The sequence below is a fragment of the Ursus americanus genome, chromosome 1, assembly GCF_024610735.1.
Source record: "Ursus americanus isolate L20-20 chromosome 1, mUrsAme1.1.p, whole genome shotgun sequence".
In the NCBI taxonomy this organism is placed as follows: domain Eukaryota; kingdom Metazoa; phylum Chordata; class Mammalia; order Carnivora; family Ursidae; genus Ursus; species Ursus americanus.
Window position 1 is genome coordinate 106,145,520 of NC_142127.1, and position 17,819 is coordinate 106,163,338.

General features: G+C 50.1%; 2 protein-coding genes across 2 annotated transcripts; both read right to left on the reverse strand.

Moving 5' to 3' along the window:
• Positions 1-1,897: 1,897 nt before the first annotated feature.
• LOC123790008 (olfactory receptor 6B2) lies at positions 1,898-2,836 on the reverse strand. Its single transcript, XM_045793966.2, has one exon. The coding sequence runs from the start codon at positions 2,834-2,836 to the stop codon at positions 1,898-1,900; it is 939 nt and encodes a 312-aa protein (XP_045649922.2).
• A 5,945-nt stretch (positions 2,837-8,781) lies between these two features.
• Positions 8,782-9,720, reverse strand: LOC123790108 (olfactory receptor 6B2-like). The gene has a single exon (XM_045794203.2). The coding sequence runs from the start codon at positions 9,718-9,720 to the stop codon at positions 8,782-8,784; it is 939 nt and encodes a 312-aa protein (XP_045650159.2).
• Positions 9,721-17,819: the final 8,099 nt, after the last annotated feature.

Sequence of the window (17,819 nt, forward strand, 5' to 3'; positions counted from 1 at the left end):
TCTGCGCATTGCCTTGCCATCAGTGTCCTGATACTGACCCTGAACCAGGCATGCAGGATGGTGTCATCGGGGAAGTCTGGGCAAAGCACACAGAGAGCCTCCCTCCATATTTCTCTGCAACTTCCTGTAGATCTATAGTTATTTCAAAAAAGAAAGCTTAAAAATTGTTTTCTATAGACCAGAAACAAAGGAACAGAGGTCCTTTTTTTAATTTAAAAAATTAAAATTTAAAAAGAAAAGTTACCATTTGTCTTAGTTTAAAAAACCCCAAAACTCAAATATATGCAGAAAGATGTGAAAGATCAATACGCTGAAAATCACGAAACAGTATGGAGACGTTGAGGAAGTTGTAAATGAATATAGGAGTGTGCCTTGCTCTTAGATTAAGAGTCTCAAAATGATAAAGATGACGGTTCTCTCCAGATTGATCTATAGATTCATTACAATCCCAATAAAAAATCCAACAAATTTTTCTTTTGTTGAAATTGACAAGCCGATTCTCAAATTTATATCCCCCACCACCCATTTGGGAAGGGCTGAGAATAACCAAGGCAATCTTGAAAAACAAAACAAGGATTTAATACCAGATATCAAGATATAAAAAAGCTATAGTAACTACAACAGCATGGCATCGTTGCAGGAAGAGACACATAGACAGAAGGAACAGAATAAAGAGTGCGAAAAGAGGAGGATGGGTGAATAGATAGATGGGTGGGTGGTTGGATAGATAGATCTTTGGTTTATGGAAAGGGTGACACTGCAGAGGGGAAGACATGGTCTTCTCAATACATGGGGGGTGTGGGGTCAATTTGATATCCATATAGAAAAGGATGAACTTTAACTCGTATCACATACCCTAAATAAAAATCAGTTTCAGATGGGTGGTAAGTCTAAACACAGAAGGTAAAACAATAGCTTCTAGAATTAAATAGAAGAATATGTTTATGGCTTGGAATGGGTAAGCACTTATTAAATGGAAAATAAACCAAGAATAAAGGGAGAAAATGGACAAACTAGATATTGTAATAAGTCAGTGCTCCTCATTGCAAGATAACCTCATGGGAGTAAAAAGGCAAGCCCAGGAGCTAGGACATTTTTGCAGTAAATGCAGCAACAGAGGCAGGTAAGAATGCTCATGTGTTAGAAAGAAAGAGCGACTAGTTATCAGACCAGGGGATGCTGCGGTGATGGGCACTCGAGAAGGTGCACACCCAGGACAGTAGACCCTAACATCACCACAGCACTCAGCATTTGTCCCCGGGGGACTACAATGACACCAAGTGTCGGGGAGGCTCTAAGCTGCTGGGACCCTCACACACTGCTCGTGGGAGCAGAAAAATTGGGGTACCCACCCTGGAAAACAGTTTGGCATTTCCTACTAAACCTGCCCAAACATGTACTTCATGTTGCGCACTTATCGGTGTCGCTTACCTGTACCTCAGTCCAGCCTAGGCACACCTAGTGAACCGAACGTACGTTAGTGAAAAGAAATGAGTCTGAATGTTTACCGTGGTAGTAGCCATAATAGTACTAGGAACCATCTCTAGCCCTGTCCACACAGCCAATGCCTAGTGCACCGTGATACGCTTACACAGTGCAATATTATACGTGATACGCTTGAATCATTGCATGCAAAAACATCAAGGATTCACTCCAGCATCACACTGAATGAAAGAAACATAAAAGCATCTTCACAACTGCATTCATTAAAACCTCAAAAAATACCCAAAGTGACCGCTGCCCTTTGTGACAACAAAAGCAGATAAAGGTTTATTATTTCTGTGTGGTTCTATAGTTCACTAAATTTCATTTGCAGATTTACTTTAAAAAACATAAAGTGCAGTATAAGATAGCATTTTATTATCACTACAAATTAGATTTCAGGATGTTTGATTGTCTATTGTGAAGATTGACCTAGCCCAAGAGCCTTTTTCAAGGCAGCCTTAAATTCTTTGTTCCTAAGACAGTAGATCAACGGATTGATTATTGGGGTGAGGACAGTGTAAATAGCAGAGATAAGCTTGTTGGAGCTCCGGGAATCAATGGCCTGGGGCCGGACGTACATGAAGATCATGGCCATATAGAAGATGGTGACCACGGTGAGATGGGAGGCACAGGTGGAGAAGGCCTTCCAGCGGCCAGTGGCCGAGGGGATGCGCAGGACAGCCAGGGTGATGTGTCCATAGGAGAACACGGTGGCCATGAGGGGAAACACCAGGATGATGAAGGCCAGGATGAAGTCCACCAGCTCTGCGGTCGAGAAGTCTGTGCAGGCCAGTTTGAGGATGGGGGAAATGTCACAGAAGAAGTGGTTGAGGACATTGGAGCCACAGAACGTGGCACTGGAGATAAAGTACACCTTGATGGCAGAGATGGAGAAGCCGCTCACAAAGGAGAAGACCACCAGCTGGACGCAGAGCCCCATGGTCATGATGACTTGGTAGCGCAGGGGGTGGCAGATGGCCACGTAGCGATCATAGGCCATGGAGGCCAGGAGCACACATTCAGTGCACACCAAGGAGCTGAAGAAGTAGAGCTGAGTCATGCATCCGACAAAGGAGATGTGTTTCTGCTGCAGGAGGAAACCACCCAGCATCTTGGGGATGATGTCGGATACGTACCAGATCTCCAGAAAAGACATGGAGCCCAGAAAGTAGTACATGGGCCTATGGAGGGGGGAGCTGGTCCGGACGGTGAGGATGATGGCCACGTTCTCCACCAGGACAAAGAGGTAGGTGAGCAGGAAGAGGAGGAAGAGCACATACTGCAGCCGAGGGGCCGTGGGGAAGCCCACCAGGATGAACACGCTGACCTTGCTGACATTCTCTCCCCTCATCCTCGGGTGCTGGGAGCCTGCAAAACACCATCAGTCCAGAGTGAGGGGCTGCGGGGCCTCAGGGGGAGAAGGCAGAGCTCACCCTGCAGGAGAGTTTCAGCCCACAGATGGGACGCCTGGCTCCCTGAGCAGCATTACCTCTATTGCTATGTCTTCAAGTAGGAAAGCCTGGTGCTTCCACGTAGATATAACACAGCAAGAGCTGGGGGGACACACAAGTGCAGCTGCGTAGGACTTCATACAAGGAGCTGTCCGCTCGGCTCATCTGGAGGGGGAGCTGGGGGCCAGGGTGGGGCCATTCGTTCTGTTGGCTGCGAGGCCTTGTTTTACAAGCAGATGCATGCCCTGGATCCCTGGCCATCACCGGCACCCACTCCTACCAGCACCTCAGTCATGACGGATCATGACGAAGCCTTATTTTATTTCATTTTCCTCCTAAGTTTTGGAGATGGCCATGGCTGGTGATCAATCTCTGCAAAGTGGGGTCATCCCCCCTCTCCCTGGAGGACGCGCTGCTGCAGGAGAATGAGGGGCCCAAGTCTCTAGCCTATGTGCCCTGCCCTCACCCCATGCCACACACTCACGTGCACGCCCACACACCACTACACAAAACACTATACACACGGGTGCGCACACACCACTATACACACACGCACACATTGTACACAGGTGCACACACAACACCATACACATGTATGCTCACACACCACTCTTCACACACGTGTGTGCACACACACCACTCCTCATACCTGTGTGTGCACACACACTACTACACGCATGCACATACCACACACACAACTATACACATGCACGCACCGGTATGCACAAACCACTATTCATGCAGGTGCACACACACACCACTATACACTCATGGACATGCACACGCCCACACACCCGCTCCTGGTGTGGCTGGCCTGTGGGAGGAAACACACCCGGAGAGCGGGGACGGGTGTCCAGGCAGCAGCCGTGCAGACGGAGGGGCAGGTTGCCCAGGGCAGGGGCAGGACCAGGACTCAGGGCTCCGAGCCCTGGGTGATTCTCACGTAGGGACCCTCTGGGTGGACACACGCAGAGCAGGACCCCCGGTGACTTCCAGAGCCACCTGAGCATCTGTGACTGGCCTGGAAGTTTCCTTCAAGTCAGAGCAGTGGACACTGAGCAGGAACAGAAGGAATTCAGCAAGAAGTCGGGGCCACGAGCCAACCAGGGCAGAGTCCCAAACCGGACCAGAGGGAGGTGTGCAGAGAAAGCTCCCGGGAAGGAGACCAGACGCACAGGAGGGGCTGTGGTCCTGGGCCCCCCTGGCTTGGGGGACTGCTTTTGCTGGGTCATCTAGGTAGCCCGGCGGGTAACGGCCGTGTTCTGTGCCGCTGGCTCAGAGCTGGCCAGAGGGCGCCTGTGCTAGGAGGCGGGACAGGAGGAGGGCATCAGGGCAGACCCGCTGGGAGGCCGCAGGGGCTTCTCGAGGCATCACAGGAGGGCTAAGCAGCCCACGCCTACAAAACACCCAGCACCGATGGAGGCCGAGGGCGTGGCAGGCAGGACAGGAGAGCTCAGAGAGCCCTGTGGAGACACTCTGGTTTGCACAGGACAGCAGCGGTCCCCGGACACTTGTGTGCTGGCAGATGCCAGCCACGGTGAGCCTGCTGAGAAGCGGCAGGGTCTGGGGGACGAGGTGGCGTCGAAGACCCAAACCCATGCGTGTTGCCCGGCCTCTGTCCCCAGCTGCCCTGTCTCGCCAGGCTCTAAGGACAGTGACTCCTCACAAGCTCCCACACCCTTCTTGCCGGCCTGTTCCTGTTTTATGAGGCACATTTCTTGAACACGTGCTGAGGGCCGGGCGGGAGACACGCTGTCCTGGTGGGGCTCATGTCCCAGCTGGGGATACGGGGTGACGAGGCAGTAAAGCTATGGAAATAATACTGCGGGTGGGGTTCAGGACACACACCCCGAAATACGGCACCTTGGCCTGTGAAGGAGTTTGAGAAACTGGCAGAAGTGGGAAGGTCCCTCTGACGCTCCCCCCCCCCCCGGCAGCAGGGCGCACACCCACAGAGGAGAGGGGCCCTCCCTGCGCCCGAGACAAAGGGCCGCCACGGAGGATCCGGACACCAGGCCTCGCTCAGCAGCCCCGCTTCCCCACGCCTGCTCTTACTCCCTGTGAGGCTCCCCGCCCCTGTCCACCCTTCCCCACAGCTCGCCTGAAACGCTTGCTTAACCTCCCCAGCACACCTTCAGTTTCTTGGAAAGGGTCTCTGTGGTCAACACATCTGCAGGCTTCCTCCTGCCGCTCTGCCTGAGGGCTTGCTAGCAGGCCCACCCAGGTCTGGGAGGGGAGGAAGCCTCCACCCTCCCCGGCACCATCAGCTGGCGGGGAGGGACCGGGAGAGCCAGGCCTCTCCGAGCAGGAGCTGCTCACCCCGAGGTCTGAGCACCACGATGAGGAGCACCTGGGAAATCAGGAAACAGTGTTTCCGTCGGAGCGGACAGCAGGTACAAAGGCAGAGACGGTGAGCGTGGCCAGTTTGTGGACAGGAGGAAGGCCACTGGGCTGGTGGCGGCTTCAGGTTTCTGGCCCAGGACACCCTGATGTTGATCAGATAGGAAGAGCAGGAGAGGGCCACGCAGGTGCCAAATTATCGGGGTTCTCCTGGGGGTGTATGGGGTGCTGGCTGGATATCCTGGTGGCTACAGAAATCTGAAGTTGAGGGGAGAGGGCTGGGCTGACAATGAAATTGCTAGAAAGGAATTGCTCCAGGACACAGCTTTGCTCTGGGGGAGACATGTCTGTACCCCCATGTCAGCACAGAGCTTTGTGTGAGAAGCCAGGCCTGCCCACACGGCCAGCACAGCTGATCCAGCCTTAAAGTTCCAGCGAGCAGTTCCGAACTGAGGACCGACTTCAGAAGACACACTATCTGCTCTAGGATTCCAAACAAACCTACCGTGTCCTTCATTGAAAGAGCAAGGATGACCCCTGCCAGGAGAGGGCCCCCAGCATCCCGTCCTGGAGGCCACCTCTCTGCACCCTGGCTGGGCATCCCATGTCGGTCTGCAGAGCCTGAGTGGCCACAGGGCCTGCAGCCTGCAAGGAGGACCCCTGGGGCTCCTCAAAGCCAACTGTCCCCCCACCCCCCAGTAGATCCCTGTGGGGCTCCAAGCCTCTGACCCTCATCCCTGCACAGTGAAGCGCCCGAGGGTTTGTGCTGATTATTTGGAGTGATAACTGATCGTTAGTGAGCTGGATAATTCATACTAGGTTGATCAGTTAAATAAAATACTGTGTTTATTTATAAATTCAGGACCCTTTCAAGCACGCTCTCCTCCCCCTGTACTTTGGACAATGGCTGTATTTTCTTTTTAAATAAACTTTCATCTTGGAGTAATTCTAGACGTAAAGACAAGCTTCGAAGAGAGTGCAGATGGTCCCGCAGAACTTCCCTCCTCTGATGTGAGGCCACGTCTCACACAGGAGCACACGCTTGTCAGATCCGGGGGACTGACGTCCGTGCGTCACTGCCAGCTAGATGCCAGACCCCGCCTGATTTCATCTCGTTTTCCTCCGTGCCCTCCTCCTGTTCCAGGGCCCTGCGATGCTTGTTCTTCCCCGCTCTCTGCACGGGGTCGGAAAGGCCAGGTGGGTTTGGCGAGGGGGCCCTGGGTTCTGTCCGCGTAGGCAAGCTCTCCGAGGCTCTGGTGACGGAAGGCTTTCACCCTCAGGACCCTCAGGAAAACGGCAGAGGGCACGGTGCAGATTTGCCCACCCCGAAGGGCTCTCATATCTGGCAGACGGCCAGCGTGGGACCTGAGCTAGCACGAGGGGCAGGTGCCCTCAGCTCTGCGCGTCCATGTGACGCTGCTGCAGGCCGCTGAGTGTGGCGTTAAAACGAGGGCCCCACACAGGACCTGCAGCCAGGTGCTCGCCATGGTTGCGATCTGGGGACCGTTTATGGAGCACCTGTGAGCCATCATGCAGAGGGGAGTCCCGCTCGGACCCTGCCCCAAATCGCAGGTGGGGATATCCGTGGTTGGGGGATGGTGTGTGCACACGAAAATGCACACGCGTATTCGCCACGATGCAAGGTTTATGCCATGCTCAGAATCGCAGCCAAGCAAGCCACATCGGCATGGACGGCGTCGGCTCCTACCTGCGGGTTCTGGAGGTCTCAGTGACCGCAGCTGCCCACAGGGGTGAGGAGTGGCTTCTCCCCCTGCCCAGCAACTCCCAGGCTGGCCACGGTGACCAACCGTGGCTCGACCACACTCCAGAGAAGCAAGCTGCCTGAGCAGCCGGGGGAATGGTCATGGCCTTTTCTGCTGGAGCACGGGGACTCCAGGGTCCAATTACCCCGCCACGCCAACGACGTTACCCACACTGCCAATTAGCAGGTCCTTGTGCCTCTGGGGCCGCTCTGCCCCCCACCCCCACCCCTGGCTGAGGGCCCCTGGGCAAGTCTTTGGAGCTCACGCCCCGTGGCCCCTGTTTGGCTGTGTCGGCACACACCTTGGTGGCGGAGTCCCACTCTCCTGACGAGGAGCCACCGTCCCTGGGTCAGCGCTGGGCCCCGCACCGCATGGGGCTCAGCTGCGCATCCGCTCTGCCAGGAGGCTGTGCTTTGCCGGAAGGCGGTGGGTGGGGAGAGTGGGCAGCCGTGCCGTCCCCGTCCCCTGGTCGGCCACACCAGTCACAGGGCCCATAGGACAGAGGCGGGTCTCCACCCCCCAGCTCAGAACCTCTGCCAACCCGCACACCCAAGGGGAGGACTCGTCAGGCGGGGACCCCCCTGTGCCTCACTCTGACCCTCCTGTCCTTTCCGCTCTAATCCCGCCCAGCCCCTGCTCCTCCCGCAAGCTGGCCGCCTGCCCCCCAAGCTGCCCAGCCACCTCCGCACTGCCTGTGTTTGCAGCGTTCTTCCAGACGTGAGCACGAAATTCCTGAGCCCTTAAACCAAACACCCCAAACCCCAAATGCCATTACCTTCCTGAGCCTTGGAAAGACCCCCTGCTCCCCTGGCCCGAGTGTAACTCCTCCAGCCTTGATTGTGTGGGTGCCTGCCCCCATGTTCTCTTACTTGTTTCCAGTTGTCCAACAGACTGGCTTTTGAACTCGGGAGACAATCAGAGTCATCTGGAAAACTGTCTAATGTTTTAAGGGTCTGTGCGCACGCTGGGCCCACATCCCGAGGTTCTGACCCAGGTCTGTTCCCAGGTGGGGAACCAGCATGCTTGGCCCCACAGAACACTCATTCGAAGGGTGCCAGGTCCTATTCATGGCCCTTGAGCAGGGCTTCCTGGGGGATGAGGCTGGGGTCTTGAAAGGGCTCCAGGGTGTTCTCTGCAGACAAGGAGAATGTCCTTTTTGTACCTTGGGGTATTAATTCAACAAATGTTTGTTGACTGCCCACCAGCCTCAGGCACTGTGTTGAGCTGCGAGGGTCCCCAGATGTGGTCCCCGCCTGCCTGGGCATCTGAAGTGTTACAGGTCAACCAAGATCACATCTTATTCTTTGAGCGGTTGGTGGGGGAGCGGTAGGGGCTTACCCACTGGTATCCAGCCCAGGACGTGCCTTGCTGTGGGGACACTTGGGGCTTATTTCACCACATAGTTCAAGAGTTAACTTTTAAACATTGCAAGTATTTAAGAGTTTAACACTTCAGACGACCTAGTCTATTTTGTTCTTTCCTGAAATGTGCAGGGCAATATTAAGGAGGAGGAAACATCACGAGTTCCACTTCGCTCAGATATAAAACGAAGACGCTAGTGGCATAAGGACACCGCACCTCTGGTACCGAGTCCTCCATGAGCTCAGGGATAACGTGGAGGTGGGAGCAATCTTTACAATGACAGAAGGAATTCCCGTTCTTACCAATTAAATGGCCCCATCAGAGAGGGTATATATTTTTAGATTATGTTCTGGTAGAGTAGGATGCCAAGGCATGCCTTCCTACATTGGAACTTGCCCAAAGCCCAGAGCCTTTTTCAAGGCAGCCTTAAATTCTTTGTTCCTAAGACAGTAGATCAACGGATTGATTATTGGGGTGAGGACAGTGTACAGAACAGAGATGAGTTTGTTGGAGCTCCGGGAATCAATGGCCTGGGGCCGGACGTACATGAAAAGCAAGGCCGTATAGAAGATGGTGACCACGGTGAGATGGGAGGCACAGGTGGAGAAGGCCTTCCAGCGGCCAGTGGCCGAGGGGATGCGCAGAACAGCCAGGGTGATGTGTCCATAGGAGAGCACGGTGGCCATGAGGGGAAACACCAGGATGATGAAGGCCAGGATGAAGTCCACCAGCTCTGCGGTCGAGAAGTCTGTGCAGGCCAGTTTGAGGATGGGGGAAATGTCACAGAAGAAGTGGTTGAGGACATTGGAGCCACAGAATGTGGCACTGGAGATAAAGTACACCTTGATGGCAGAGATGGAGAAGCCGCTCACAAAGGAGAAGACCACCAGCTGGACGCAGAGCCCCATGGTCATGATGACTTGGTAGCGCAGGGGGTGGCAGATGGCCACGTAGCGATCATAGGCCATGGAGGCCAGGAGCACACATTCAGTGCACACCAAGGAGCTGAAGAAGTAGAGCTGAGTCATGCACCCGACAAAGGAGATGTGTTTCTGCTGCAGGAGGAAACCACCCAGCATCTTGGGGATGATGTCGGATACGTACCAGATCTCCAGAAAAGACATGGAGCCCAGAAAGTAGTACATGGGCCTATGGAGGGGGGAGCTGGTCCGGACGGTGAGGATGATGGCCACGTTCTCCACCAGGACAAAGAGGTAGGTGAGCAGGAAGAGGAGGAAGAGCACATACTGCAGCCGAGGGGCCGTGGGGAAGCCCACCAGGATGAACACGCTGACCTTGCTGACATTCTCTCCCCTCATCCTCGGGTGCTGGGAGCCTGCAAAACACCATCAGTCCAGAGTGAGGGGCTGCGGGGCCTCAGGGGGAGAAGGCAGAGCTCACCCTGCAGGAGAGTTTTAGCCCACAGATGGGACGCCTGGCTCCCTGAGCAGCAGAGGAAGCAGAAACTATCTCCAACTGAAACCTTTCCCATCAGGAGGTTCCTGGTGTCCTTGTGGCTGGTCACGCTAAGAATGAGGCTCTGGAATGCCCACCCATATCTTCCACCAAGTATCCCACAATGGTTCTGTTTCCCTACAACCTGGAGTTCTCCAACGATTCTAAGGATAATAAGCTCTCTAAAGCCAGCATTGCCTGGGCCTGTTGGTCATCTGGCACACTCTTCCTAAACCAGTGGATACTGAACCTTCCGCCTGGTTTCAGAGTTGATTTTGTAAGGGGAAGGGACAGCAGCAGGGCTCATGGGATGGTGGGATATGGTGTCCCAGGTTAGCCAGACCCTGGACCCAGACACACCCACAGGGCTGGGCGTCTTCAGGAGCAGCAGCAGTCTCCCAGGCCAAGAGGGGAGAGTAGCTACATATCTCTCTTTGTGCCATCTCAAAACCCCTGAAAATATGACAAAGGAGTAAAAAGTTGTGATTCTGGGGTCCTGGTTTTGAGCCTGGCATGTGTGTGGGGTTCCCTGCTAAGCGGGAGCCTGCTTCTCCCTCTGCCCCTCCCCCTGCTTGTGCTCTCTCTCTCTCGCTCCCTCAAATAAATAAAATCTTTAAAAAAAAAAAAAGATAAAAACCCATATCATCAAAATATTAAAAGAGACCAGGAGGGGGATATTAGCAAGGGAAGGATTTTGAACCAATTCTGGGGGAAAGAAAGCAGATGGCAGAAAGGTGGCTGGGGCAGTAAGAGTAAAGAAGTCTACCATCAAAAAGGAGAATTACAGACCAATATCCCTGATGAACATGGACGCCAAAATACTCAACAGGATTCTAGCCAATAGGATCCAACAGTACATTAAAAGGATTATTCACCACGACTAGGTGGGATTTATTCCTGGAATGCAAGGGTGGTTCAACATTTGCAAATCAATCAGTGTGATAGGTCACATTAATAAAAGAAAAGACAAGAACCATACGATCCTCTCAATCGATGCAGAGAGAGCATTTGACAAAATACAGCATCCTTTCCTGATTAAAACTCTTCAAAGTTAGTGACAGAGAGAACATACCTCAATATCATAAAAGCCATCTGTGAGAAGCTCACAACAAATATAATTCTCAGTGGGGAAAACTGAGAGCTTTTCTCCTAAGATCAGAAACACAACAGGGATGCCCACTCTCACCATTATCGTTCAACACAGTACTAGAAGTCCTAGCAACAGCAGTCAGACAACAAAAAGAAATAAAAGGCATTCAAATCGGCAAAGAAGAAGTCAAACTCTCTCTCTTCGCAGATGACATTATACTTTATGTGGAAAACCCAAAAGACTCTACCCCCAAGTTATTAGAACTCATACAGCAATTCAGCAACATGGCAGGATAAAAAAATCAATGCACAGAAATCAGTTGCATTTCTATACACTAACAATGTAACTGAAGAGAGAGAACTTAAGGAATTGATTCTATTTACAACAGCTCCAAAAACCATAAGATACCTAGGAATAAACCTAACCAAAGAGGTAAAGGATCTATACTCTAGAAACTACAGAACACTTATGAAAGAAATTGAGGAAGACACAAAGAGATGGAAAAGCATTCCATGCTCATGGATTGAAAGAATAAACATTGTTAAAATGTTTATGCTACCCAGAGAAATCTACACATTCACTGCAATCCTTATCAAAATACCACTGACATTTTTCACAGAGCTGGAACAAACAATCCTAAAATTTGTATGGAACCAGACAAGACCCCAAATTGCCAGGGGAATGCTGACAAAGAAAACCAAAGCTGGGAACATCAAAATTCCAGACTTCAAGCTGTATTATAAAGCTGTAATCATCAAGACAGCATGGTATTGGCACAAAAACAGACACATAGATCAATGGAACAGAATAGAGACCCCAGAAATGGACCCTCAACTCCATGGTCAACTAATCTTCCACAAAGCAGGAAGGAATATCCAGTGGAAAAAGGACAGTCTCTTTAATAAATGGTGCTGGGAAAATTGAACAGCCACATGCAGAAGAATGAAACTAGACCATTCTCTTACACCATACACAGAGGTAAACTCAAAATGGATGAAAGACCTAAATGTGAGACAGGAATCCATCAAAATCCTAGAGGAGAACATAGGCAGTAACCTCTTCGACATTGGCCACAGCAACTTCTTTCAAGACACGTCTCCAAAGACAAGGGAAACAAAAGCGAAAATGAACTATTAGGACTTCACCAAGATAAAAAGCTTCTGCACAGCAAAGGAAACAGCCCACAAAACTAAAAGTCAACCTACAGAATGGGAGAAGATATTTGCAAATGACATTTCAGATAAAGGGCTGATATCAAAGATCTATAAAGAACTTATCAAACTCCACACCCAAAAAACAAATAAGTCAAAAAATGGGCAGAAGACATGAACAGACACTTCTCCAAAGAAGACATACAAATGGCTATCAGAGACATGAAAAAATGTTTAACAGCATTAGCCATCAGGGAAATTCAAATCAAAACCACACTGCAATACCACCTTACACCAGTTAGAATGGCAAAAATTAACAAGGCAGGAAGCCACAAATGTTGGAGAGCATGTGGAGAAAGGAGAACACTTTAACACTGTTGGTGGGAATGCAAGTTGGTACAGCCACTTTGGAAAACAGTGTGGAGGTTCCTCAAAAAGTTAAAAATTGAGCTACCCTAAGACCCAGCAATTGCACTCCTGGGTATTTACCCCAAAGTTACAGATGTAGTGAAAAGAAGGGCCATATGCACCCCAATGTTCATAGCAGCAATGTCCATTATAGCCAAACTGTGGAAGGAGCTGAGATGCCCTTCAACAGAAGAATGGAGAAAGAAAATGTGGTTCATATATACAATGGACTATTACTCAGCCAACAGAAAGGATGAATACATACCATTTTTATCGACATGGATGGAACTGGAGGGTATTATGCTAAGTGAAATAAGTCAGTCAGAGAAAGACAATTATTACATGGCTTCACTCATATGTGGAACATAAGGAATAGAGTGGAAGACCCCAAGGGAAGGGAGGGAAAACTGAATGGGAAAAAATCAGAGAGGGAGACAAACCATGAGAGACTCTGGACTCCAGGAAAAAAACTGAGGGTTACAGAAGGGAGGGGGGTGGGGGGATGGGGTAACCAGGTGATAGACATTAAGGAGGGCACATGTTGGGATGAGCATGGGGTATTATATACAACTGATGAATCGTTGAACACCACAACAAAAACTTCTGATGTACTATATGGTGGCTAACTGAACATAATAAAATAAATAAAATTTAAAAATTTTAAAAATTTAAAAATTAAAAAAAAAAGAGTGGGGAAGTCTAGAATGTTCTCAAGGGCCTGTATCTTCCCAGCATCTGACAGGTGTGATGGGGGGAGGTGGAAGGGGTGAAAACAGGGCTCCTACACGCAGTCTGATTCCAGAGCAGTCTAGTGGCTCCCCCCGCATGGCTCTCCCCATCCTGTGTGTGGGTCCCCAGAGCCAAACTTGATCGGACAAAGGGCCATGTCACCCTCATCACCCTCATCACTGACCAAGTATTTCAACATGAAACACGTCCTGTCATCATCACCAGTGCCCTGGGAAACAAGGCTGACATCTTCACATTCAGATGAAGTCAGACCCAAAGCAAAATATTCACGGGCTCTCCCGAGATCACGGCAGCACCAGGACACAAACCCGGGCCCTCCGACCCCACGGCTGCAGCTTCTCCCAGCAGACATCAACAAGGGAGAAAACAAACCCATCTGGCTGTGGCCACAAAATCTGGACTTGTTAAGACGGACAGATGGAGTTGCAGGCTGCCTTCTGACATGACTCTAATAGGCTATACGAACCAAAGGTCACAAAATAAAAAGCATTTTTCTGCAGGACAGGCAGACAATGCCCTTTAAGAAAGAAATGCTGGCTACATACATTTGTCACGTCTGTACTTGGAACACTGTGTAGTCACTAAGAAGGGACACGTGTCTCTTGGAACGATTTCCACAGTTATATTTTCTAGATAGTCTTCATAGCACATACAGTGGGCCTGCGCTGGTGTACGTAAGGGCGCATATGTGGGACGACTGTGTGTGACCGTCACACGGGGAACTCGGAATGCCATTGCCCTGGCTGGGAAGCCGGTGGCTGGAATACAGTGGTGGACAGAGAGATTTCTATGGTATATTTTTGCTACATTTTCCATTTTGTTTCATGTAAGTGTGTGTTATCAAAACAGTGATCCATTACTTATTTTTTAATTCTCAAATTCCCCTTTGAAAAGATGATGGTATGTGCTGGATTAAACATTCAGCAGGTAAACATTTCCCTAAGCCGCAGTTCCACATTCATACGGAAAACCCACAGATAGACTGGGTCACTGGGGGTGAAGTGTGTCAGACAAAGGGCCGTTTGTCCTGCATATAAGCAGGACTTACAGGAGTGCTGGTGGTTGGCCTGGGGCTCAGGAGGTTGTAACAGGGTAGGGCACCAACAACCCTAGGTCCCAGGGGAGACCGATTTTGGAACTTCAAGGAAAAATTCCTAAAGGCATCTAGACAAAACAAAATACATTTTATAAAATGGAAGATCAGCAGAGTTAGCTTTACTCTTCACCAAATCTTTAGGGCCCACAAAGCAATAGAGAAACCTCTACACATGCCTGGGGTGGACAGCTGGCCAATGGAGCAGAGGGATGAAGGCTGTGGGTGAGAATACAGTGTCCAGACCCATCACATGAGACTCTCTCCACACACACCTGTTTTGAACACGGGGATGACCAACGTTCCTCCATAGGAAACTATCATCAGCATCACAGCTCTCAACCTCAGAAGGGGCAGTCCCAGCCCAGGCTGCCGGCACACAGAGAGGGACGGGCAGGGAAAGCAAACAGCCAATACAGCAATTCTCCAACTGTTGTCACTAGAGTTACAGAATGAAATGGGAATGTCTGTCCTTGTGGATTGAGAACATAGACAGTGCAAAGTAATAATGAGAATTAATTAGGAAAAAAAAAGACAGAAACTGGGTTTACAGACATCAGGGGAAATCCAGGACAGGCAATGAATATAATGAGGAAAATCTGTGTTGGGTGCCTTATTTTTTCAAAGGAGGACATCAAACGGGTATGTCTTATTCCTGCAGTTTACAACAAGAGTAACGTCAGTTCTTAACATTTTTTGGAGTAAACAATAGCATCCAAAAGGATGTGGACACTATAAATCCTGAAAGGACAACACTAGAATGTAGAAGTAAAGGAAACACTAAGAAGGCGTGTAAATAAGGTGGGATGGTCACAAGAAAAGAAATACATCGGCCACAACAATAAGTGTAAACAGAATAAAATCTGGCAAAAGGAGAAGACTCTCAGCGTGTGAGAAAGAATCTATGACAGAATACGTGTGGTCTGCAGGACAAGACACCAGGAAGGTCGAAGTTGCTGGCTTAGGTCAGGTGTGCCAGACCAACAACAAGAAGCCTGGTTCCAGACCGAATATCAGGTCAGGGACCACAGAAGACCTCAAATGCTCGGGCTTCTTTATGAACTTTCTAGTCCCCGATATGACCTCCACAGAGTCAGCAGTGGCTCCCGGTGTAGAGAGAAGTAGCCAGAATAAAGGAGACCGCGGACAAGCACACGGCGCTCATACCTCAACAGGCCCACACAAGAGCCGCTGAGGATGCGGGGCGTGAGAACAACATGACTGATGGGCTGATTACAGGAGGGCGACTCATTCAGTACCTTGAAAAAAGGAAAGTGCCCACAGAAGATTTGGAAAAATTACCAGGAACAGCATAAAAAGTCCGCTGTATTTTCAAAGTAGACCTCATAGATTCCCCAATTTCTTAGAAGCGATGGAACAACAACAGCAAAAAAAATCAAAATCGGTTAACAGCAGACTAAACACAACCGCTAACTGTGGAAAAGAACACAGCGCTGTGCTCACGGGCCCCCGTGTCAGCGAGGAAATCAGAGCCACGGTCGCGGAGCGGGTAGGAAGCGACATAGCAACACTCGCTTGTGCTACACGGCCAGACTGGAATCCGTGCGCGCGTCTGTGCTTCTGAATGCTTCTACTATTGGGCCAGAAAGGGGCGGGGGGGGACACATAAGTATTCAACTCAAAAGGTCAGAAAATGCATTAAGACAACCTGAGGACAATTTGAGGAAAGAAAAGGGAAAAATCTGTTTTAATTAGGAAAAAGAACAGGATTGATCAATATAGGCAAGAACGGGCCCGGAGGCAGCCTCGGGGTAGGGAGCAGTAACACGAAGTCCAGCTCGTCCAATAAACGGGAAATAGGGACCATACGGGCACCATTTTAATGATGAAACGGGACCAACTACAGACAGAGACTCATCAAGTGATAGGAGGATTGGCAGAGTCTATAAAGCACCTACTGTGTGTCCTTGAGTGGCCATCCTGCAGCATCACTATGCCCACAAGCTTCCCCGGCTCCTGCAAGCAGCTGTGGAATGCAAAGGTCGGGGTCTGGGGCAGAGGGATGACTTTCTGAGAGACTGACAAGTGGAGACAGAAAGCCCAACGTCATCGAGATAGAAATTCGGGGATTGTTGGAGTGGTTGAAAAGGAAACCAACGGTCCCAGCTGCTCCTTCCCTCACCTGCACCTCCAGTTCCCCCGGGGCTGGGCTTTCCCATGTTCCTTAAACTATTACAGGGCAGGGCAGTGCTTCTCCATGCAGATTCCTCATAGCACAGAAACCTGGCAAGCATTGCACAGAAGGAAAGCTACATGCCGACCACCTGACTTGTTTTTACTACAGTTACAAAATTCCAATAACATGCTAGCGAACATTAACAAGGCACATGCCACCCGCAATCATGATCTCTTTCAGGGCTGCACGGAGAGCTCATGGTTAGCAAATCTATTGGAATGATCACAGTGACAGCCCAGCTGATGCCAAAAAGATTGAAAACGATTTCAATGTCTTATACATTTGTCACCTGGGAGAAATAATTGGATTCCTGTGGTTAATAATCCCTGCCTCAGCCAACAGCCTACAGCATCCGTGCAGCCCAATACAAGAGTCACTCCCACCCTGCTGAGATTGGGATGGAGACGGGTCCTCAGGAAAACACGCTGGTACCCACTACATAGGGGGGTAAAGAAATCAACAAAACTATCCTTGTTTCCACATAACGTGGCTTTTAACCTAGAAGGCCCAGAACATCATTACAACGGATTAAGGGATGTCAAAATGAGTATTAAAAATGTAGTCGTCCGCCAGTTAGAATGGCAAAAATAGACAAGGCAAGAAACAACAATTGTTGGAGAGGATGTGGAGAAAGGGGATCCCTCCTACATTGTTGGTGGGAATGCAAGTTGGTACAGCCACTCTGGAAAACAGTGTGGAGGTCCCTTAAAAAGTTAAAAACTGAGCTACCCTATGATCCAGCCATTGCACTACTGGGTATTTACCCCAAAGATACAGACGTAGTGAAGAGAAGGGCCATATGCACCCCAATGTTCATAGCAGCAATGTCCACAATAGCTAAATCGTGGAAGGAGCCAAGATGCCCTTCAACAGATGACTGGATTAAGAAGTTGTGGTCCATATATACAATGGAATATTACTCAGCAATCAGAAAGAACGAGTTCTCAACATTTGCTACAACATGGACAGCACTGGAGGAGATAATGCTTAGTGAAATAAGTCAAGCAGAGAAAGACAACTATCATATGATTTCTCTCATCTATGGAACATAAGAACTAGGATGATCGGTAGGGGAAGAGAGGGATAAAGAAAGGGGGGGTAATCAGAAGGGGGAATGAAACATGAGAGACTGTGGACTATGAGAAACAAACTGAGGGCCTCAGAGGGGAGGGGGGTGGGGGAATGGGATAGACCGGTGATGGGTAGTAAGGAGGGCACATATTGCATGGTGCACTGGGTGTTATACACAACTAATGAATCATCGAGCCTTACAT